General features: G+C 33.3%; 1 protein-coding gene across 8 annotated transcripts in view; it reads right to left on the bottom strand.

Annotated features, from left to right (window-relative positions):
• Nucleotides 1–23,055, bottom strand: part of AGFG1 (ArfGAP with FG repeats 1) — a 79,312-nt gene that overhangs the window by 8,022 nt on the left and 48,235 nt on the right. For 2 of the 8 annotated variants that reach the window (XM_025463287.3, XM_025463293.3), the window contains exons 5-13: nucleotides 22,036–22,189; nucleotides 14,425–14,544; nucleotides 13,693–13,764; nucleotides 11,964–12,173; nucleotides 10,660–10,840; nucleotides 7,753–7,832; nucleotides 7,442–7,534; nucleotides 2,800–2,847; nucleotides 254–412 (exon numbers count right to left, since the gene is read on the bottom strand). In XM_025463287.3, the coding sequence (XP_025319072.1) occupies nucleotides 254–412; nucleotides 2,800–2,847; nucleotides 7,442–7,534; nucleotides 7,753–7,832; nucleotides 10,660–10,840; nucleotides 11,964–12,173; nucleotides 13,693–13,764; nucleotides 14,425–14,544; nucleotides 22,036–22,189 (1,117 nt within the window). The remainder of the gene's footprint in view (nucleotides 1–253; nucleotides 413–2,799; nucleotides 2,848–7,441; nucleotides 7,535–7,752; nucleotides 7,833–10,659; nucleotides 10,841–11,963; nucleotides 12,174–13,692; nucleotides 13,765–14,424; nucleotides 14,545–22,035; nucleotides 22,190–23,055) is intronic. The other 6 variants (XM_049101393.1, XM_025463288.3, XM_025463289.3 and 3 more) reach the window with 6 other exon arrangements.

The following is a 23,055-nucleotide window of genomic DNA, read 5'->3' as shown; positions in this document are numbered from 1 at the left end:
CACACATTCTAAGAAAGGGCACTCTTTAGAGAGTATCGGATTCCTCCTAAGTCTATAACCTGGTCACAAAAACTTAACCAAATCATTCAGTTTTCTAAGGCCCAAATCATAAAAGGTATCTGTTTTGGGGTAGTAAACGTTTAGCAGATAACGCCACAGCATTCTCTGAACAAGCCTTTCAGTCCAAACATAAAACATTATCATAAAGGATATCTGAAGTGGACAAACAGCTAAGCCAAGTGTCAGATCTTACCATTGGGCTGTTGAGAAAAAGCTGTCTGTTGAGGGAAAGTTGCTTGGGCTGGGAAGGCAGGCTGCTGGAAGCTGCCACTGAAGCTGGTGGGAAGACTATAGGGAGCAGGAGTCCCGAAGCCCGCGGGCATGCTCATGGAGGCGGTGCCAAAGGTTGCAGCTGACAGGAGAAAGCAAGAGCTGATCACCGACACAGGAACAAGCAGGCTTTGCTCCTCATACCACATACTACTGAATGATTTCACTTGAAAAACATTACATTGTACACTAAAGGCACTTTAATTTCCAAAACACTAAGTTAATAGTAAGTTTTAGCACTATGCAGTTTAACACAATCTATAAAATGTTCTCCTAAAACCCAATGTCCAGAATGACACTAATAAAGCTATCATTTGAAATAATAAAACTTCTCGGGACACCTGGGTGGCTCAGCAGTTGAGCGTCTGCCTTTGGCTCGGGGCATGATCCCAGAGTCCTGGGATCGAGTCCCGCATCAGGCTCTCTGCATGGAGCCTGCTTCTCCTCCCTCTTCCTATGTCTCTGCCTTCTCTGTGCCTCTCATGAATAAATAAAAAAGGAGAAGGAAAAAAAGGAAAGGGAAGGGAAGGGAAGGGAAGGGAAGGGAAGGGAAGGGAAGGGAAGGGGAAAGAGAAAGAGAAAGAAAGAGAAAGAGAAAGAGAAGAAAGAGAAAGAAAGAGAAACAACTTCTCAAAGTAATTTAAAAATCTAAACAGCAGTCAAGCTTTTAAATCCCATCATCAACCAAGTCATATGTATACTAATATACATTGCTTTTAATTTTGTTTTGCTATATACAGTATAAGAGCTAAAAATGGAATTTTATCCACTAAGTTATGTATGTTATGTATAAGTTAAGTATGTTCCTAACAAAAAAGTTTCAAAACCTCTAAAAATAGTTCACTGAAAATAACAACACTTATAGGAGAAATAGGGTTTTAGAAGCGGGTCTCCCAAAACCTATGCAGCTTCGTAACCAATGCAGCTTTGTAACCAGAGCCCAAAAAGGGGCCAGGGTGGGAGAGGACTTTCCCTAATAAAACTACTAACACAATTAAAAGAACATGTGAGGTTCCTAATACATCAATTCGAAAAGAAATATATGGACCACCATATCTTGTTTGACAAACAGATAGACTGCTTTGGATAAGGGGTTTAAGATTAGGACTGCTGAATTATAGAGATTAGGCAAAATGCATAAAGATTGAAAAGGTAGTGAAATAAGCATTCTTAGAAAAAAATAGATGCAGGGTAAATGGGCAGTGTGATCAATACTGCACTGAAATCAGTGTGTGAACAACCACTACACATGTGGTACACTGCCATCATTCCCCCACTTATGAATTAATTATAAACTAATTTGCGTTATAGAAACATGTTGTAGGGGTGCCTGGGTGGCTCAGTCAGTTAGGTGTCCAACTCCTGATTTCTGCTCAGGTCATGATCTCAGGGTTTTGAGACTGAGTCCCACATTGTGCTCTGTGCTCTGTGCAAGACCTGCTTAATATTCTCTCTCTGCCACTCCCCTACCCCTCTGTCTTAAACAAAAAAGAATGTAGTAGCAAAACAGTATTACTTATTGCTAGTAAGTATTAAAAACAGAACCATCTGAATATATGTTCTAGAAAAAGTCCCAGTAAATTAAGAGCCAATAATGGTGCTTTTAACTCAGAATACTAGCAATTATAATAGTGAAATATTGTTGGCATGCTATCAAAAACATGATAATTAACTGAATTTCTTGATTTAAAATTTTTTTTTTTAATTTATCAACAATCTCTGATTCAAGGCACAGGAATTAACACTGAAAATGTTACACAAATTATATATTTTTTTTTCACAAATTATATTTTACTTAAAAAAAACAAACAACTGAAAGTCATGTTATAGATACTACCCAAAGTATGATCAGAGGAAAAAAGAGTAGTAATCCTCATAATCCTATTGTTTATAATCTACAGTGCATTTTTTCTCAAAGAACCTAGTTAGAATGCTAAATTTTTTGAAATTACAATTGGTGAGAAAACAAGAGAAACAAGCCACTAGGAAGCAAGTCAATTAAAGAATAAGAAGCACACTGCAAGGGTAACAGAAGGGTTTCATAACAGACAACAATGCACTGACAGACTTTGACAAATCACTTTTTAAGAAAGCACTAAGAAGCGAAACTCGTATACAGTTAAGCAAAACCAAACTCCATGGAATAATGTGGTAAAATGGTTTGGTATATCGAAAGTGTCAAAGTACTATGAATTCAAACTCAAGAAAAATAATCAAAAAGGCTATTAACATTCTAATGTGACCATGGAGGTAAGCGATAATGCTTTTCAGCATTAAAGCACAAATCACCACAATCTTCACATAACTTTAAATAGAATGTAATACCGATGCCGCACATCCATGCCCACTCCATTGTTAAACATGGAAAAAACTTAATTCCACATGCAGGGATCCAGAACACTAGCAGAAGCTTCCACAAGCAGCTAGACAAATTGCCACACAAATCTAGATACAGTTGTGGCCACCTACCAAAATGAGCGTGAGGAAACACTTGAGAATGCATTGCTCCAGAAAGGCCTTATGGAAAGCCATAAAGAGACCAATGTCAATTAGCTTACGGATAACTATTGTCAGAATAAAAGTAAATTTGTTTTGTTAAAAAGTCCTAAAATTAGAACATACTGTTATAAGGTGGGTAGCATAGGAATACATAATAAAAACACATCCACAAAGTCTTTTAATTTCAATGATATTCATGACACTAATATTTAACCTGTTTGAAATAAAGGGGAAATTAGAATAATAAATACCAGTGAAATAAACACCAAATGAAAAAACCCTTTATGAAGCCCATTTTTAAATAAACACTAACATCTTTTTCATGTCAAAATACAACTATGCCCATAAAAAGATTCTGTAGGCCTCATGAGTTACATTAAAATATGCTGTTCATAGGATTATCTAAAATGACCTAGAATCCACCTTTTGCATCTAAAAAGTCAAATCTTGGCAGAGAGGACCTTAATGATGTCTGATTGTTTTATTTACAACTCTGTACACTAACTAGAAATAGAGAACTCAAGTGAACTAATTAAGTATGATCAGAGGAAAATTATTCAGTGTAGATCATTAGAAAGGTGAGTGCAACTTTCAGTTTACAATGTAATGGCTGAAAAGAGTAAAGAAAAATGCATCTTGTGCAAATCTTACCTGGCATAACTGAGGTCAGAGAGGTGTTACATATAAATACATGTAATGAACAGAAAACAAATTTAGGTTTTTAATTACTAGAAACTTTTTGTTTTAACCACCCGGAGTGGAAAGGTTTCTAAAGTATATGTCCATGTATTTTAAATTAGAATACTTAACCAATTAAATGTGGGAAAACAGCGATTGAGAGCTAAGAGTGGTTGGTTACGAGTCTTGGTTCTGTCATCTTCTAACTACAGGTTATTTAACAACCACAAGCTTCCGTTTCCTCATCTACAAACAGGGGGCAGAGAGCAGGGATAAAAGTACCTATTTGACAAAGCTGCCACAAAGGTAAATTTAACAATAATTTTTTAAAAAGTGCTCTAAGTTGTTTGCTAACAACTTTAAAAGATGTGTACTTAAAAGATACATCAGTACTGTGTTCTGAATCCAACAAAAGGGTAACTGAGTGAGAAGGGTTCTATAAATTAGGTCACTGTATATTTATCTCTTTTCTTAAAACTTCTAAGTCTCTTAAAAAATCCTGCACTAATAATAAAGGTTAAACTCTTTATAGCAGTGTTTCTCATATACATTTGGGCATAGAACCCTTTTCCATGGAGTATTTGATACCATCTTAAGAGATATGCTCTACAAAATATACTTTGGTAAAAACTAACCTTTAGTCAAGAGTGACAGTGAACCAGTGTTAACTACTATAATGATGATAATGATGACAATGATGCCCTCTCAAGCTCTAGTCCTGGATTGCTATAAAAATTTTTTAGGCCTTTTAAACAGCTTTTTTAGATATAACCCACATTTCACACTATCTGTTCACTTAACGTATAGAACTCAAGGACTTCTATCATATTCCCAGAGTTGTAGAACCATCATCACAATCAAACTGTAGAACCTTTTCATCCCTGCCCAGGAAAATTCCATACCTCTCAACTGTCATCTCCCTCCCACCTCCCCTCCCTTCCATCTCTACAGACGTGATCATTCTGGACAGCCACCTTACAAATGGAATCACAGGTTCTATGTTATACTGTGACTAGCTTCCTTTAGTTAGCTTAGTGTCTTCAAAGGTCATCCATGTTGTAGCATGCATCAGGACTTCATTAATTTTAATTACCAAACAAATTCCATTGTATGATTATAACACATTTAATTTATCCATTCATCAGTTGATGAACATATTGGGTTGTTTCCACTTTTTGGCTATTATGAATAATGTTGCTATAAACATTGTTATCAGTTTTTACATAGATGCACATTTTCATTCCTCTTAGGTGTATATTCCTACTGAGTACAGTAAGTGGAACCTGTGGGAACAGTGCTGGTTTAAAAGAGTTCTGGGTGCAAATATTAAATTAGTCATTAATTAATTTTGAAAGTTTAAGACAAACCCATCAAATTGGTCTCCACCTGGGTAATACAACAAGGATACTGACCTAGATGCTACTAGGAATTTTTCATCTCTACATTTCTATTAACTTTATCTTCTTGGGGGTTAAAAAAAAAATCTTTAAAATCATTCATTCATTCAAATGAAGTTAGGTAAATAAAGACTATTCATTCCATAGCAAAGGAGAGATTTAAGAATTATAAGAGAATTTCATAGTAATTGAAAATTGTTATTAACTCTGTTAGATTTAAAATCTCAAAAACTCTGTAAAAAAGAATGCTATTATAGAATCCTAAAATAAAAAAGGTCTTAGGCCATATTGGCTAATATCCTAATGAAGGTTTCTATGTAACATGGTAAAAAACAAACAAACAAAAAAAGCCCCAAAGCTTTATAAATGCGTAAGAAAAATTATTATTAAAGTATGTATTTAGGAAAGAAATGTAGCAGTAAAATGTAGTAAATTTTGCACAGAACTATCATGAAATGCCCTCTTTCAAAAGCTACCTCAAATGGAATAAAATATCTAAAAGCAACAAAAAGTATTTCCTAAAGAATATTAATTTGGACATTGGAAATTCCTAAGCATAGTATGTTTATCAAAATACTGTTCATATTTCAATATTAATAGAAACAGATGTAGTTAACATTTACTTTTAAGCATTTCTATTACAACTTAAATGAAGGTGATCAATGTGATAAATCGAAAACATTTTTTACCTTGAAATAAAAATTTATGAACACAGATTTACCTTTCAATAAATTCTGTCTAGCCTAATATTAAAGATTACCTTGTAACACCTGAACATACATCATACCTTCTATATGCATGTACATCCTATGTAGAACCTTAACTTTAAAGACTTGGATACTCTACATAAAATAAGCAAAAAAAGCCCTTAACTCTATATGACAAAACCAACTTGTGGAGGTACACTCATGAAAGGAAAGTAAGAGGAAAGACTTGGCAACTATGTAGATTAATGCAAAGACCATGCACACTGATTTGTATCATCTAAATTCTCACAAAGACCCTGCCAGTAAAATATTGTTCACATTCTATAGAAAGGCTGACAATAAGGCTCAGACAAGTTAGATCAATACAAGCTTAGTCAAGGTACAATCTGAGTTTCCATCCTTCAATTGTCAGGTAGGGTTATAACAGCTATGAAAACTGTAACTATCTTGCAAACAAGTTTTTAAACACTCAACAAATGTTAGTACATCCTCCAATTAACATATAAAAAGATACCTTAGGTTTACTTCCCATGTAAATACTAAATCACAATTTGAACACAAGTCTGGCGGTACCCAAAACATATTCACTTAACTTTTCTGAGCCTCACTTCCCTCAGCTGTCAACATGTATTTGATAAGAGTTAAGAGGACTAAATGAGACAATGTACAGAACCCTATGTGCTCAGAGACATTTTACATATTCATTCCATCAAGTCAAAATAACTGCTAAGAAATAGAAATGCTATATATATTGTTAAGTGATGAATATTTCTATCGAAACACAACAGAAATTAATACAATCACTGATCAGGTACACTTGAACTAAAACAAACTATTTTTAAAAAATTATGTGTGAAATTAAAATACTTATTAAACAACTATTATGCGAGATACAAATTATGACTGAAGACATTTATATAGGAGGAAAGTTATAGTTTCAAACTTCTACTACCACAGTTCCTAATCTTGCCAATGACACAGATTTACTAATAATTACCAATTCTTAAGGCAATCATTATGTTACAAGCACCTTACTCTTTCAAGATTTCACATCAATATATGCTCTATGCTTAAGGCTTTAGTTCTAAAATTATTTGGACACGTACACAAAAACAAAGCTGGCCAACTTTAAACCTAATGGGTATCAGGCCATACCACATACACTTGGTGACACCCCAAGGTACTGTCCAACAGTTCTAGTGTTCAGGGTGATAGAAAAAGGAGAGGATTAAAAAATTATCAAGAGAAAAGACTCAAATATTATACCCCAAATCAAATCAGGTTTGCACAACTTAAAACATGTGAACACCCAGAAGAGAGAAGCACTAGAAAGGACAGGATTGCTAAGACCTCCTGTAATGAAGCTCATTTGTTCCTCGCCATCTCATGAAGAGGAAAACACAAAACAAAACAAAACAAAACAAAACAAAAAAACCTTCTCATAAATTTTTCCTATTAAGCTTGAATGAGTAATAACCAGTAATTCCAAAACCAGACCACCAAATGAGTCAGAATTACTGTGTTCAAAAGTCCTGTTTCAGTCACAAAGTGGCTGTCTCGCCTACATGCTTGGGCTTCCTCACCTGAAGAATGAAAGCTGTGACTGAGCAGTGGGGGCCGCTAGACAACTTCTAGGGTCCCTCTCAAATATGAAAGTCCAGGATTTTATAAACTTTCAGCTAGTGTACGTCTTTATGGACAAACTCTTCCATCCACTTCCCATTCACTACAGTAAAAAAGAAAAACTTTATTTTCTGATATTCTTCCTGTGGTATCTTTGCAATAAACACCTTTCCCAAAGTCTTCTGTGCTATAATCTCTATTTCTTACCTGTCGCTCCTCTGGCATTGGTCTGAAATGGATTTGTAGAAGATGCCACAGAAGGACCAGCAGCAGCAACAAATGGATTTGTGGAAGGCGTAGCTTTAAAAAATTACAAAATACACTATAAAATCCTAAAATATTTGTATTCAATTATTAAAAATATTTGTTCATACACTTATGAAGATAGAAAATTAGAGCTTAAAAAAAAAGAAAATTAGAGCTTTATGATAATAAACTGTTGCTTTGATAGACTTCCAGTACTTCTAAGAAAATGCAATACAATACAATATACCTGCATTTACACCAGAAACACATACCTCCAAATGGAGCAGGCACACTTGAAGACGCAGGCTGTGTCTGTGCAGAAGCACCCACTGGCACTGTTCCAAAAACATTGCTGAAAACAAATATAGAAAGAGGTCTTTTCAGTTTCTTTTTTTTTTAAAGCTTTTTTTTAAAGCTATTTATATCCTAGCAGTTCTTAAACTTTATGTCTCAGGATTCATTTACATTTTGTAAAGTTACTTAGAACCCCCGCAAAGAGTCTTTGTGTAAATATACTGTATACTAACACTATGTATAGTACAGAAATTAAAAACAGAAGTTTTTAAAAATTTCATTCTTTTAAAATTAACCATAAAGCCATTACATGCTAACGTTAAGTAGCATTTTTATGAAAAAGAACTATACTTCCTAAAACCAAAGGAACTTAAGAGTCACAATATTTTTGCAAATCCCTTCAATGGCTGCCTTAATAGAAAATCAGTCTGTTGTGGTATGTTGTTTAGGTTAAAGCACAAGAAGAAAAACTGCTCTCATAGACATTTAGCTGAAAAAACTAGGAGAATCTGAATAGTTTTTTCAGGTTAATTTTGAGTACTTCCCTTGATATCATACTCAAAATCACAGTGATAAGTTCACTAAAGGTTAGCTGCAAAATGGGATCTGAAATCGTATCAATGAACTCCTTTGCGCTCTATTGAAGTAACATCTACTAATCTATCTAGCACTTTAAATGAATCTTTTACTCATTTTATAGCATTTGGAAAATATCTGATGCAAATCTTCCAAATGTCAACAATTTCCTAATGCAAAACTAAAAAATTTATACTCATAATATCACCACTCATCAGAAACATGTGAAGCTGTCATGCTCATGGTGGAGTCAATAAATTTTCTAAATTTCTAGTATTTGCTCAGAAGTGTCAATGTTATCAGTTATTTTCCTTAAAGTGACAGACTTAAATATTTCATTTTTGAGAAGATGTCTACCAAATATCCAAATTTGAATAACCATGGAATACCAGTCTTACTTTTAAGGAAAACCAATGTTCCACAAGACCAGTGGCTGGTTCATTCTATGACTCAACCACACAAGCTGACTTTCCTCAAGCCAGCCACCATACTTTAATATGCAACAGAAACTACTTGATACATGCCTTATTTGAACACATATAAAGAAGACATTATTTAAGGGTCAAGATAGAATAAAATTAAGTTTTTTAAAAAAGATTTATTTTAGAGAGAGAATGGGGGAGGGGGGGCGGATAATCTCTCCCTGCCAAGCTCAGTGCCAAACACGAACCGGATCCCACACTCCTGAGGATCACGACCCAAGCTGAAAACAAGAGTTGGACACTTAACGGACTCAGCCACCCAGGTGCCCCAATAAAATTAATTTTCTTTACTGTTTCATTAAAAATATTTGTATGAATATGTAAATAAGTCATGGGGAAGTAATGTACAGCATGGCGTCATGAAGTAGTCATATGTAGTCAATAATATTGTAGTGCATACTTGAAGTTATAAAGAGTAAATCCTAAAACTGAGCTCTGTATGGGGACAGACAATAACTACATTGACGGGATCATTTCACAACGTACACAAACATCATCAAATCATTATGTTGTACACCAGAAATTGATGTTATATACCAATTACACCTCAATAAAAAAATTAAAAAGAATATTCCTAAGAAAAACTAAATCAAGACTATCACAAGTAAAGCTGAAAGTATGGTGGTAAGAAATATAACGACTATTAGATGACTACTAGTACAGTTTGGTGTCGTGGCCTTAATTTGTGACAAAGTACTGGAAGGTCTGTACTCGCTACTGTTTCTGTGCCATCGATACAAATGTCAAATACTGAAAACACAAATAACCTATCAGAATTATTATGACCACAGTTTTAACTTTAAAGACTCCCTGAAAGCGTCTCAGGGTATCCCAAATGTTCCAAGGACCACACTGTGTGGACCACTAATATACTGTAATATAATTTCAACAAACCATTTGTTATGTATACCTACGTTTCCAGACTCTATGGTCACCTTGCTATAGCTCACTATTATGTATGTCTAACACAATCTTAATGAAACAAAATATACATTAATACTCTAAACTTTATTCTTTGGATTCAACTTTTCCTATTTGGCACACAGAAAATCAAGTACTGGATAATCCAAGTAGTTGATGTTACAATCCTCCCATTTCTCCCTAGAAAAAGTGCTGAAGGGAAACAAAAACCTAGTCAGATAACAAAAGAAGAGACAATCTGCAGGATGGAAAACAAAACGATGGACAAAGCACTCTATGATAAGTCACCTGTACTTCTAGATCTGTTTCCTTCAGAAATGTAGAAGTTACAACTATAAGAGTTTTTAAAGATCTATTGCTCTTAAAATGTGTTAAGACTTCCCGCTGCTAAGAATTCCCTCACACCAGTTATATCTGAACACAGTTCACGGATATGTCTATGTGTTAATACCAGCAGGACACTGACGAGATACAGAACTGGATCTTGGGTTCTCTTGCAAACATTCCTAAAAATGTTTATTTACAACTAAAACTACAACATGTTACTTTCAGTGTTTAGTCTTCATAACTAAAAACTGTACCTTAAAAGTATATAATTTGCTAAATGGATTCTCTGGTTCAGTATAATTAAAACTGTATATAACTCCCCATTCTGAGATGTGTACATACTCAATTACACTTCAGTGTTCAAGGAAGAGAAATAACAAGACCTTTGATTAAATAAAAAGATAAAATGGCAATTACTCAAGAATTATATTTTAATTAGCAAATTAAACTCAGATTCTGCAACTATAAAAAGATTTGAGAATTTCAAAAATATGTCCCCTGTCATTATTTAACATTGTTATTCAGAGTCGAAGAAAAAGATCAAACACAAAACCAAGAACAGTGACTGAGACAAGGTACCTGCTAGCATTACTTGTGGAAGTATATGCGTTACTGGAAGTGGCTGCAGAGCTGAAAACGCTGTCTAGTTCTGCCAAAGCTGCGTATTTGTCTGAGGATGTACTCGACTGCCCGGGAACTGAAACCACAGAACCAACAGGAGCTTTACCTGTGGCCCCAAAGCCACTCCCTTGATCACCGCCTATAAACACACAAAAACAAATTACACTGAAAACTTAGTTATATTTTCAATTTATCAATTTAGTTACGCTATCAATTTATGCTTTCAAATTTATCAACTTGTTTAAATTTTACACCTTTTTCATTTGCCATGAAAAAGGTGTAAATTTAAAACTGATTTAAAGCTAAGCAAATAAATGGACAGAACTCTAGTCTTACCTAATAAACTACCTAGAAACTATCAGACAAGATTAGTTATTATACATACTACTGTGGTAAAGACAAAATACTCTTTTTGTAACAAAAACTAAGACTCTCTACCAATAACATGTCTAGATTATGCATAAAGAACAAATTCTCAAAGTGCTACATTAACATCTCTAAAACCGGTGCATCTCATTCAAGTGAACATACAAACTTATAAAATGCCAGACCTAACGTGAACCCATTAATAATACCATTTCCCCAGGGTTAATCATGAAAAAATTAGAGACAGTAGTTAAGAGGAAATATTTACACAGCACTTTATGTGCCAGGCACTGTTCTACACGATGGAGATGCAATAAAACATACACATCCAATCTATTACTACTATCTTCCTTCTGGAGATGACAAAGCATGGTCAAGAGATCAGGATGCAGACTCTAGTCTAAAAGCAGACCTCTGCCGTTCTCCAGCACACTATGCAATTTGCGAGACAAAATCCTGGCCTTAAGAGCAAAACCAGGTATAAAAATATACTGTAAAAATGATGGGTTTGGTTTTTTAAATACCAAAATATTAATAATAAATATAGTTCAAAATAACTATATTACAAAAACCACAATATAACCGGGAGGCTGTCAGCGCTATTAATAGGATTTGTTGGCCCTCTATGGCCTTCCAACAGGGAAACATGCTAAGGCAAAATTAAATTTTGTCAATTATTTTCTTTTAAAATTAGAAGTTTAGAAATAGTTTCTAGGCCTTCCAAACGGGCCATTATTGATTATTTCACATCCAAAATGTCCCATACAGTCATGACCATTTAGTACAAAATTTCTTTACAAGTAAAGTACAACGACCTTAAAATGTAATAAACACAACCAAATTTAGAGGACTATTTAATAAACAAATTTGTATTTATTTTGTTTAAAGCTTAATACCTTGCCCAGCACTGAAGATATTGTCTAAATTAGCAAGTGCTGCGTATTTGTCTGTAGACTGTAGACTAGCTTTGTTCGTTGAAACTTTACTAACAGCTGATGCTGTTTGATGACTCTGGGAAGTATTGAAGGTTCCAAAATCAGCACTGGAGGATTTGGGGAAGTTATCAAAATGAGCAAAATTAGCATTTACTGATCCAGCACTTCCACCTGTAACAGAATAAACAAAACACTTGAAATTTCTATACTTCTCCTAAAATCCTTTGATAGATTATATGATTTCTTCCTTAATTAAGTGTTCTATAAGTAATCCTACTGGCCAATGGCATTTAACTTGAATCATCTACATATGACTTTTTATAATTTGGGAAACTATATTTTCAAAGGCCCTGGCAACATGTAGGGTAACAAGTTTCTTTGTGTAATTATCTACCCTGAGGTGAAGAATATAATTCACAGAGGAGTAACTCCAAACTACCAGGTTTGAGACTCAGTTACTTTACAGAATATTCAGCTATCTATACACTACCATCTTTTACTAGTTCTCCTTAAATGGACTCCATAAGCAAGATGTAAAGTTATGTTATACTATAAACTCTTGTAGTTCCAATAAAGACTGGGTTGAAACTAATCCCAAGATAGAGATTTAAAATGTTTAGGAAGGGGCACCTGGGTGACTCAATGTTGAGTGTCTGCCTTTGGCTCAGGTCGTGATTCCAGGGACCTGGGATTAAGTCCCCCAGCAGGCTCCCCAGAGGGAGCCTGCTTCTCCCTCTGCCTATGTCTCTGCCTCTCTCTGTGTCTCTCATGAATAAAAAAAAAAAAAAAATCTTTAAATAAATACAATGTTTAAGATGTACTATTTTGATCCACAATTTCTTTTTTTTTTGATCCACAATTTCTTAAAAAGTGGTCTTTGAGCTTTAGACTTATTTTAAGAGCTCATATTTAATTCCACATAATAATTTAATGTACATATAATGTCATGTGGTCCTCAGTAAAATCATGCCCTATTATATATAGTTCAAGGAATAAAAATTACAGTACACAACGTATAGTCTAAATATACCAATTTTTAAATTTATAGATCACAATTCACCTAATAATGGTCACTACTGTATATATACTGCTAAGATTTTAAAGACTGTTCTGTACTCTAGAGACTTCCCTAAAGTCCTACCAAAAGACTAAAGCCAGACTATTTCATTCTGTTTTTGATGCTACAAAAATAGTATATCATATAATTATATATTAAGTGATAATAAAACACAATTACAGGTATTTTAAAAAGCAGAAAGATTCAGTCCTATTTTAAAAAAGAGAACACACTTTCCCATCAATTAGTATTATAGACATTCTAAAATATATACTGATAAAAATTTTTTTAGGAATTAAACTCCAGTCCTTTTGAATTAAAACTAAGTAATGTGTGTTGGTATTTAAGATTGTGATCTGTTACAAGTAGCTGTTGAACAAAGTACATAATAATACTAAGCTTTCAACATTTGTATGATGAAGTTTACTTCAAATTATTAAAAACTAAACTATTAAATAAACTTTTTGTATACTATTGTGTTCTCTGAGTTTAGTTAACAGTGGAGAGAATAAAAGTGAGAATTTCAGAATGATTATCATTAGAAGATGAATAGCATTCTATAATTGAAAAATCCATGAAACAACAAAAAACATACAAATTAGTAAAAGATGCCTACTTGACAACAGAACTTACTGTTGGAAGCCTGGAGAGGAAAAGCGGAAGTAAATTCACCAAAACTGCAGCTAGATGAAAGCATTCTAAATGCTGGACAGCCAGAAATTATGTGAATGATGGAATTTAAAGAAGAAAAAAAAAGAAAATTGAAAGAAAAGGCTTTAAGACAACACACAGAGTTAAAAGTTGAAAGAAAAATAATCAGCCAAAGATCTAAACGAGGGTTCAGTGAGATTCTGAAAACAATACAGTTTATGGGAGAGCACTCATGTTTAAAGACCAATTCCTGCACTGAAAACTGTTTCCAGTCCAATCAAGTGTTCCATGATCTCCTTTTGAGTACTAGTATTTATCTTCTCAAGCTTCCTGCCTTGAAAATTACTTATATTTTTATTTCTATGGAAGCGAGTCATTAGCTTCCTTTATTCAAAGCCTAAATCAATGTGCTCTGTCAACCTAACACATTTTTAGCACTGTAAAGCTCCTGTGCATAAGAAATTTAAGGAAGATTCATATGCAGGAAATGGAAAACCCTTTGGATTAGACAACACATCAAAGAGTTTAAAAAAACACAGATGAACACAGACAAAAATAAAGATTTCAGGTTTCCCCAGAGCTTTATAAGATAGAACTATTTGAAAATCAAATAATTATAGAATTTAAGTTAATAGAATAATTTTTCAAACTACATCTAGAGAGTGTTTTGTGTTTTAGAGTAAACATTGAAGCATAATGCCAGAGAAGCTCTACCTGTAGTTTGGGGCTGAAAAGGAGAGTGACTCGCTGTGGGGAAACCTCCAAAATTACTCGAACCACTAGACTGTCCAAATGCATCAAAGTTTGCAAAATCTGCATTTGCAGAATTCTGAGCTGTAAATGGTAAGGAACAATATATGTTAATGAATATGAAAATTATAAACGAAAAATATGACAAATGAATTTAAGAAGTTTATGAAAAGTGTCTGTCTCACAACACACTTTGAAGAGAATTCATTTAGAAATCAAATTTTAAATCATACCAATGTTTATTTAACCCAGTTTCAAGCAATTCATTAAAAAGTATCCAAAAATTTCCCCAAACACTTTTACAATGATAAATGTGTACTCAATACCCTTTGAATAACCTCCAGAATAGTACTTTACAAGTGACTCTATTAAAGGAAACACTAAGAGCATTAAGTGAGCTACAGTAAAGCAAACAGGGTTGTAGGATATAGATTACATCCTGGAAAATTCAGATTTAAGATGGTAGTAAGTGATTCATCAACTATGTAAATCCAAAATAATGATACAAAGAAGGTGAAATTCCATTAATATTCTCTTGGGTTTTTTTTTTTTCTAAGTTTACAGCTATTTTACACCATGGCATATAAAAATGAAAAAAAAAAAAAAAAGTAGTGTACAAGGACATGATTGCCAAACAGATCAAAGATATTCACATTCTATTAGAAGCCGCCATTTTTCATACATACTAAAATTTGAGAAATGATGAAAACAGTAACATTTAAAACATTAGTGTACTTCAGACTCCTTGAAAACGACCAACTGGTATTTTCTCACTGATCATCAACATAAGAGCAAATTTTTAGACTTCTCTAAACTTAAACTATGTATCTAAATAAAACAATTCAAAAGATTTTTTTAAAAAAGGCTAAAATGGATGCTATCTTTTTATTAGAGAGACTATGATGGGAAGTGGCTGGTATGCAGCAAAGGGAATGCTAAGTGGGAAGAATGAAAAGCATGCCCAAAAGATAAAGGTCAAATGCCATCAACATAGTTAAGTCAGCGGCTTTAAATCCTTGCAGGGAATTCTACTTCAAGGAAATTCTGTAAAGAAATAATCTTGTAGGGGCGCCTGGGTGGCTCAGTAGGTTAAGCGTCTGCCTTTGGCTCAGATGGTGATTTCAGGGTCCTGGGATCAAGCCCCAAATCAGGCTCCCTGCTCAACAGGGAGTCTGCTTCTCCCTCTTCTTCTGCGCCACCCCCCCAAAACCCCCACCTGACCCCGTTCATGTGTGCATGCCCTCTCTCTCTCTCTTAAATAAATAAAACCTTAAAAAAAAAGAAATAATCTTGTAAATGAGTATTATATCCAACAGCTAAATAACTTGTGTCTTATAATAATGAAAAAAATTTAAACCTCAAATGGCCAGCAATGAGGAATCACTAGGAAACATCATACAAAGAAATATAAGGCAGTCATTTAAAAAAATTACGTAAAATACGTAGTCCATTCAAAAATGCTTATGACAAATAAAATAAAGAGGTTAATAAATTCCAAATACATTTTCATCTGCCAATTTTGTTAGCATGGTATCATGTGCATAGAAAATCTGCATTTTCATTAACTCAAAGCAGTGAGTTTTCAGATTAGTATCATTTTCTCCATTGCCTGAGTTTACTAAGCTTTTGCAATAAATATGTATTAACTATATACAAACCAAAAAATGTTACTAAATAAGGAATTTTTCCACTAACAAAGTAAAACATTATTCTAGGAAGATAATCAGGAAAATTTACATTTTACGTAATCACTGTTTTGTGTATAGCTGAAAGGGCATGACTGTAGGGGGGGGGGAACACACCTATAAAGTAGACCTCCTTTTACTAGACTCCTGTGACACTTCTTTTCCTACGTCCCCACATCTAGCACTTCTGACAGGTGGGAAGTGTTATCCTATGTATACATATCACTGCTCACGCTTTGTTCTTGAAAACCTTTTTTAAACATGGTTGGTTGTCTTAGCTCTCAAATATTACACGGAGGTATCTAAATTAAAAGGCTGCTTATTGCTTAACAAAAGAAATTCTGTATTTTTTCTGGATACTCTGAAATCTTTTGTTATTGTTTTTACCTAACATAATAAAATTCAATTTCTTTATAAGCTGAGATTTTTTTTACCTTCCCCCAAAATAAACACAATGAAAGATATACTAATAAATAATAAAAGATCAATATATTGAAAAATATTTTGGAAGAAATATTGACACAAGTATAAATAATAAAAATAAGTTTAAAAACACAGTTACCATTTAGTAATAATCAAGTAAGTTTAGTGAAAAGAGAATCCAAAATAATCAGAGAATTCCATCCTAACATAAACACCATACACAGCCTTGGACAAGTCCCTCAATTGTTTTGGCATTATCAGTTTTTTCACTAGCAAAGAAGAAGAAGAAGAAGAAAAAAAAAAAAAAAGGCCTATACTTGCAAATCCAGCAGTATGACTCTACAATTTATAAGGCAACAGGAATAAATATTTAAGAACTTCAGAATCCTCGGCCCAAAAGAGGAAAATTCCACTAAAAGACAAAATAAGTTTATATAGTCAAATATTTACTGGAAAACAAAATAAGAGAATATGGTACAAGAAGTCGTCAAATTTAGAGTGGGTTATATTTCAAAAGACAAGTTCTCAGTTTTTTGAACAATTTAGTTGTACATTGAGAATAAATGAAATGCATCTATCCCTTGGAGAAAAAGAGATTAGGTCCCTAAACTGGTTTATTACTTACAACCTCAAATATATGTGAATATGTACTCTATAATAATAAATATTCTACATTTAACTTACATTTAGACCATTTGGAGAAAATATACACTTAACATGTTTCAAGCACCATCAGGAAATAAATCAGTTCAATGTAACCCATTTAGTTAGTCAAGTCTATTTTATCACATTTATAAACACTGGTGTTTTCCAACCAGAGCACCAAACACATTAATCAAATATCTATTCATTACAGCAAACCAACTTTGTAATATTTCTTTCAGTTTTTATATGGAGACATTGAATCTACTCAGTGTCTTCAACAATTGGTTATAGTGACTTTTAAAATTGATAAGTAATGTAGAATGAAATTTTAGAAACCACAATTTTGGAAATTAAACACTAATAAATTCAATAATACAGAAATTACTATCTAGAACCTCAAGCAATCTCTATAAAAAGAAATATAAACTAAACAGAATGTAACAAAACCTTAGTAAGGATGCTTTTTAAATAATCTTATTTCAAAAAGTACAAAGAAATCTCAATTTAAGAATTTAAGTCACTAAGTTAATGAGCCTGAATCTTGCTGAGAATTGTCTTTCATCTCCAGGGAGATACAGGTACACATGAAAAAGGAAGATTAAACATAGAGACCAGAGACAGAAACTGCCTTCATCAAATTCAGCTGACAAATACACCTTGTTTCACCTACATATTTAAATTCTTTTCCATCAATCCCAACATTTAAAGAGAACATTTCACACTAAATAAAAAAGCCTTCTTGCTTCTCTTTAAAAGAAAATCAGTGTGTCTGGTAATCTCGAACCCATATGTCCATGTGGCAACAGGGGGTTAGAACATCCCCCTTTGCATGTAGTTCCCTCCACAATGCATTATACTACTCACTTATGTTAACTGGGTGGCAAGACAATAAAGTTTAACATCCCTAGTACAAGGCGTAACAAAAATCAATGACAGTTTATAGTTATAAGTTTGTGGTAAGCTTATTACCAAGCAAAATAACTATGAAATTCTGTAAGGTAATTATGTTTCTAACTGCATAAGTACTTCTGTAGAAGATGACTTTTCCTGAACACAGTAATAATCCCACCACTGATACACTTCCTTACGTACCATCTCAGCCAGGATGTTTGGGTGAAGGGTGAAGACATCTGGCTTTTAAGTCACTAAACTATCTGCAAAATATAACAGGTTTCCTTATAAAATAATGCTAAGTAGACTGGCATATCTATATAATCATCATTTGCTATTAAAGTTCCATCTGTGATATCAATTTGTATAGGAGAAAATTTTCACCTTAAAAAGTTTTTCTTAATTAGGGGGTGCCTGGGTGACTCAATTAGTTGAGTGTTCAACTCTTAGGTTTTGGCTCAGTCATGATCTCTTGAGGGAGTCTGCTGGAAGATGCTCTCCCTCTGTCCCTCCTTCCACTTACTGTACTCACGCACACAGTCGCTTGCTCTCTCTCAAATAAATAAAAAAAAAACCATGAAAATTTCAGGGTAACAACTTAGCTATCAATGACTTTATATTTATGAACCATATATGGAAAAATAAAGATTCAGGGTTCCTGTAAAGGCTGGCAAAAAATATATAGAATGGAAAAAGAGGAAATAAATAATTTTACAAGCTTCTTCTTGTAGCATGTGTATATATTTTTTTCACCCGGAATCAAATCATGTTTGAAAAAAGCAAAAAAAAAAAAAAAAAAGGTGACTTGAGTTTGCATTTGTAAACAAGAACTTTAGGCTAAAAAACTACTCCTCTTAGGCAACCTGGCCTAACTGACGTGGTTATTAAACTCTATCCTCACAGACTTATCTTTCCTACTATTTCCACCACATGTGGAAAAGAGACAAAATAGTTAAGATCTCTATCAATCTGATAAAAATTACAGGTTTCTTTTCTTTCTTTAAAAAAAAAAAATTCTACAATTAAATAAGGGCTACTATTCTCAAAGAGCATATTAAAGGAGTCATTGATACTATGAGTGGGATCATGGTACAAAGCAACTTGCGGAGCTGCAATGACCTATATGTATAATGATGTCTGGCTAACGACACTACAGGGAAGAACACGGCACTAATTCCTTGAATAATGAATACTCACAAATTGTATTAAAAGACAAAAACACAAGAGAAACATGAAGTAAATTAAAAATTTATAAAAGATCTTGGTAGTTACTTATCAGTCATTTCAAATTCTATTTCAGTAAGTGTAAAACTGAGATAAATGTAAACTATTCATGTATTACAGAAGGTTCACTCTACATTCTTGGATTCTTCAACTCCTTTTGCTAGCATTCAAAAGCAACAGGTGGGGAAAAAAAAAGAGTTGGGGCACCTGTCTGGTCACAGGAGACTAGCTGCCCATCTGAAGGGTGAAGGGGAAGAAGTCTCCCTAGGTTTCCTGGACTTTTTCCTGTTCAGCTAACACAGGAGAAAGGAAACTTACAACAGCCCCAACATCTTAAGCTTCCTGATTTCTTACTCTTCTCAGTATAATCTCTGCTGAGAAAGAGATCCTCTTTATCACAGGATCTCTTTTTAAAGCAAACACACATACACACAAATTACACCATAATTTGCTTCTGTGGCATGCCCTTAGAAAATACTTTAATATTTATTTTCTCACTAATATTTAAAACAAAAAGTTCCTTTAATGCTTGCTAGAAAGAAATGTGGCTGAAGCACAGCTTTCCCATAATTTTTCAAACCATCTTAAACAGTACATTTTGGATGTGTACATTTATATATGTTATACTTTATACCATTATTATCCAACTATAAGCCAGGTCTTCAAATTGAAAGAAAAAGGAGGAGTAACATCACAATCTTACAGGTGAGAAAAGAAGTTAAATAAGTTCTAAAATACAAATAGGAAATCAATTCTCTAAGTGCTAGTTTCTGTTATACTCATAAACCAGTGAAATACAAGTTTTAGAAAGATAGTCTTGAATTTTTCTTGATTATATAATTAAAATTTTAAAAATCTGTAACAAATCAATTAAAAAACATTAGCTAACTAATACCTCATATATACATGCAAAAATATAAAGCAAAGTTTCAAATGACCAAATAAAACAGCTACGAAATGACTAAATCTATTCTTAGTTTTAGTGCTCTACGTTTGGTTTGATGCTTACTCAACCATTCACAAATGCAGACAGGTAAACTTTCTATGACATACACATCAAAGCTTACTGGCATCCAAAAGATTATTTCCCATTGTATAAATACAATGTAGGCGTTTAGATCGTTTACATCATACCTTATTTAAGAAGTAGAAGGAGGCATCAAGAAACAATAATTCATTCTGATTGCAAAGCCTATTTCTTTTCACTACATTATGCCATTTCACTGTCCATTACAGTTATTTACTACTATAATTAGAAAGACACAAATGATTACATCTGTACTTCATAATCAATTTTTAAATCAATTATCTAGATAACTGCAAGGTTTATATATTCATTTTCAAAACAAAACTCTGCAACTTCTAATTTTTGGTAAAGTGCATTAAACTCTTTGTAACAAACATGTTAAATCTGGAAATAAAAAAGAAGTTGTATCTTTTAGAGCCAACCTGAAGATGCTTGCTACTCTAAAGATGGGATAATTTGAACATAAATAAAGATAATGATGACAACAGATTTGAGATATAGCAAATGTTAAATCTATGAATCCATAATGATATGAAACAAAAAACAGATCATCATTAAAATATAGTGGGGATTCAACTCATTCCGATATGTGATTGGTTATAGAATCAGTCATGTATTAACTTTCCTCTGCTAATTATACCACTGGATATCAAAAATTTTTAAAGAAATATTTCAGCTCATAAATAAAGGAATGATAAATTTAGAGTATCAACATTCTGTATCCAGGCACAAAGCATCAACAGCTCACATTACAAATCAGAAACAATTGGTATTATGTGCCTCTTAAGTGGGTAAGTAGCAGGTTGCCCCCCTCCAAAGAAAGAACCTGTAATGGATCACGAATCTAGATCCAACCATCAATTTACAGAGAATAAAGAGGAGAGGGGAACCTGTTAAGGGACCTCAGAGTGGTGCAATCAACAAATTCAGATTAAAATCAAGTAAAAAAACTCTACAGGACAAATAACCTGATTTCTTCAACAAAAGAATAACAAAGGAGAAAAATGAAATGGAGGAAGAACCCACAGACTAAGTAATATATCTCACAACTACAGTGTGTACACCTTATCTGAATAAACTGTGTGCGTGTGTGTCTGTCTGAACTGGAATGGAAAATCCAAATTGAAAAAAAAAAATAAAAAAAGAAAAAATAAAAGAAAATCCAAATTGTGACTAATGAATAATAATAAATATTATTACTATTATTTACGGAGTGATAACACTACTGTAGTTACATTTAACAAAGTTCTTGTTTTATAGATATATGTAAAATCTTAATAAGCTAGAATGTCTAAAATTGCTTCAAAATAATGTAAGAGGAGGAAAAGAGTAGAATAACAAATGAAACCAGATTAGTCATAAGCAATGAGTACACACGGGTTATATTAACTGGTCACTTCTGAGTATGTGCAATTTTCCATATTAAAAAAGTAAAAAAAATATATTAAAAAGTCTTTTCCCATTTTTCTTTGGAAAGAGGTCATGTCAGTATCTGACATTAAGTATAATCTCTTCTGTGATTAAAAAAGCACTACATGGCTACATATTACAACTCAACAGCTATGAGGGCCCACTCCCTCAACAACATATTTACTGATATTTAAGTTTTAAAAGAGAATGGATGTTTCTTGGTGCTATATATACATGTCGTCCAAAAAAGCTGTTGGAAAAAACACTTACCTGCATGACTGTTGAAATGTGCAAAGTTAGCAAAATTGGCTGTAGCTGTTGACTGAGGTGCTGGAGCAGCAAAGATGTCTGAGCCAAGATCACTTAAAAGGTCAAACTGCTTCTTTTCCTGCTGCTGCGCTTGAGAGCGACCTACAACCGGGGACTATAAACCACATATTAACTATAAAGAGTTTCCAGTCAGACCTGCTACATTTTTATGACATTATTTTCAATTCACCAAGCTTAAAACACAGTTTAAAGATCAGATCACATAATCTTTTATTTGTAGTTTTGAATACTTTGATAGTTTTTAAAAAGCACAAATTTTCAACATCTATTCCACATTATCTCTCAATTCTAAGTACAAAGCCAAAAGCAAAGAAATACTGTATTACAACAGTTGTTATACCTTAAACACAAGACAGACTTACTGCTAACAGAGCAATGATAAGACTTGCAGAAAACACATGCTGTTTATGATGTGAAAGAGTACAATATACTGACTTAGCCTTTCATTTTTCACTCAAAACTCTTGTGAAAACTAAGTAATTTTATTCAGATGCCCTAGTGTGTATTATTAAAAAGGGTAGGTTTTAATTCAAATAGTACTATGCCTCAGAAGCATTCTTGTGTAGGACAGACATTGCAATGCCAGAGAAGAACAAATGTGTCACAGGTCAATCAACTGTAATAAAGCACAGAAACACACACTTTTACGCCAACTTATGAAAAGACTTCCATCTGTTTAATTTTTTTAAAATAAGGTATGTTGTGTTTCAATGATAAACATGCTTCACAATCAGGCAAGGAGAAAATTTTACTGCCAAGAAATCCTTTCTTGTAAAAGTCCATCACAGAGACTATACTGCTCTAACTGAGGAGTTAAAGTCATGTTTTACTAAGTGTATGTTATACGATAGCTAACTATTAACAACCTTCCTGTAGACCTTTACAAACCTATGGCGCACATTCAAGGAAACTCTAATTTACAATAGCAAAAAAGAACAAAAATATGCACATCTTAACCAA

Source organism: Canis lupus, chromosome 25, assembly GCF_003254725.2.
Source record: "Canis lupus dingo isolate Sandy chromosome 25, ASM325472v2, whole genome shotgun sequence".
NCBI classification, from domain to species: Eukaryota; Metazoa; Chordata; class Mammalia; order Carnivora; family Canidae; genus Canis; species Canis lupus.
The sequence above is the reverse complement of the archived record's forward strand: the minus strand, read 5'-3'. Positions and strand labels throughout refer to the sequence as shown.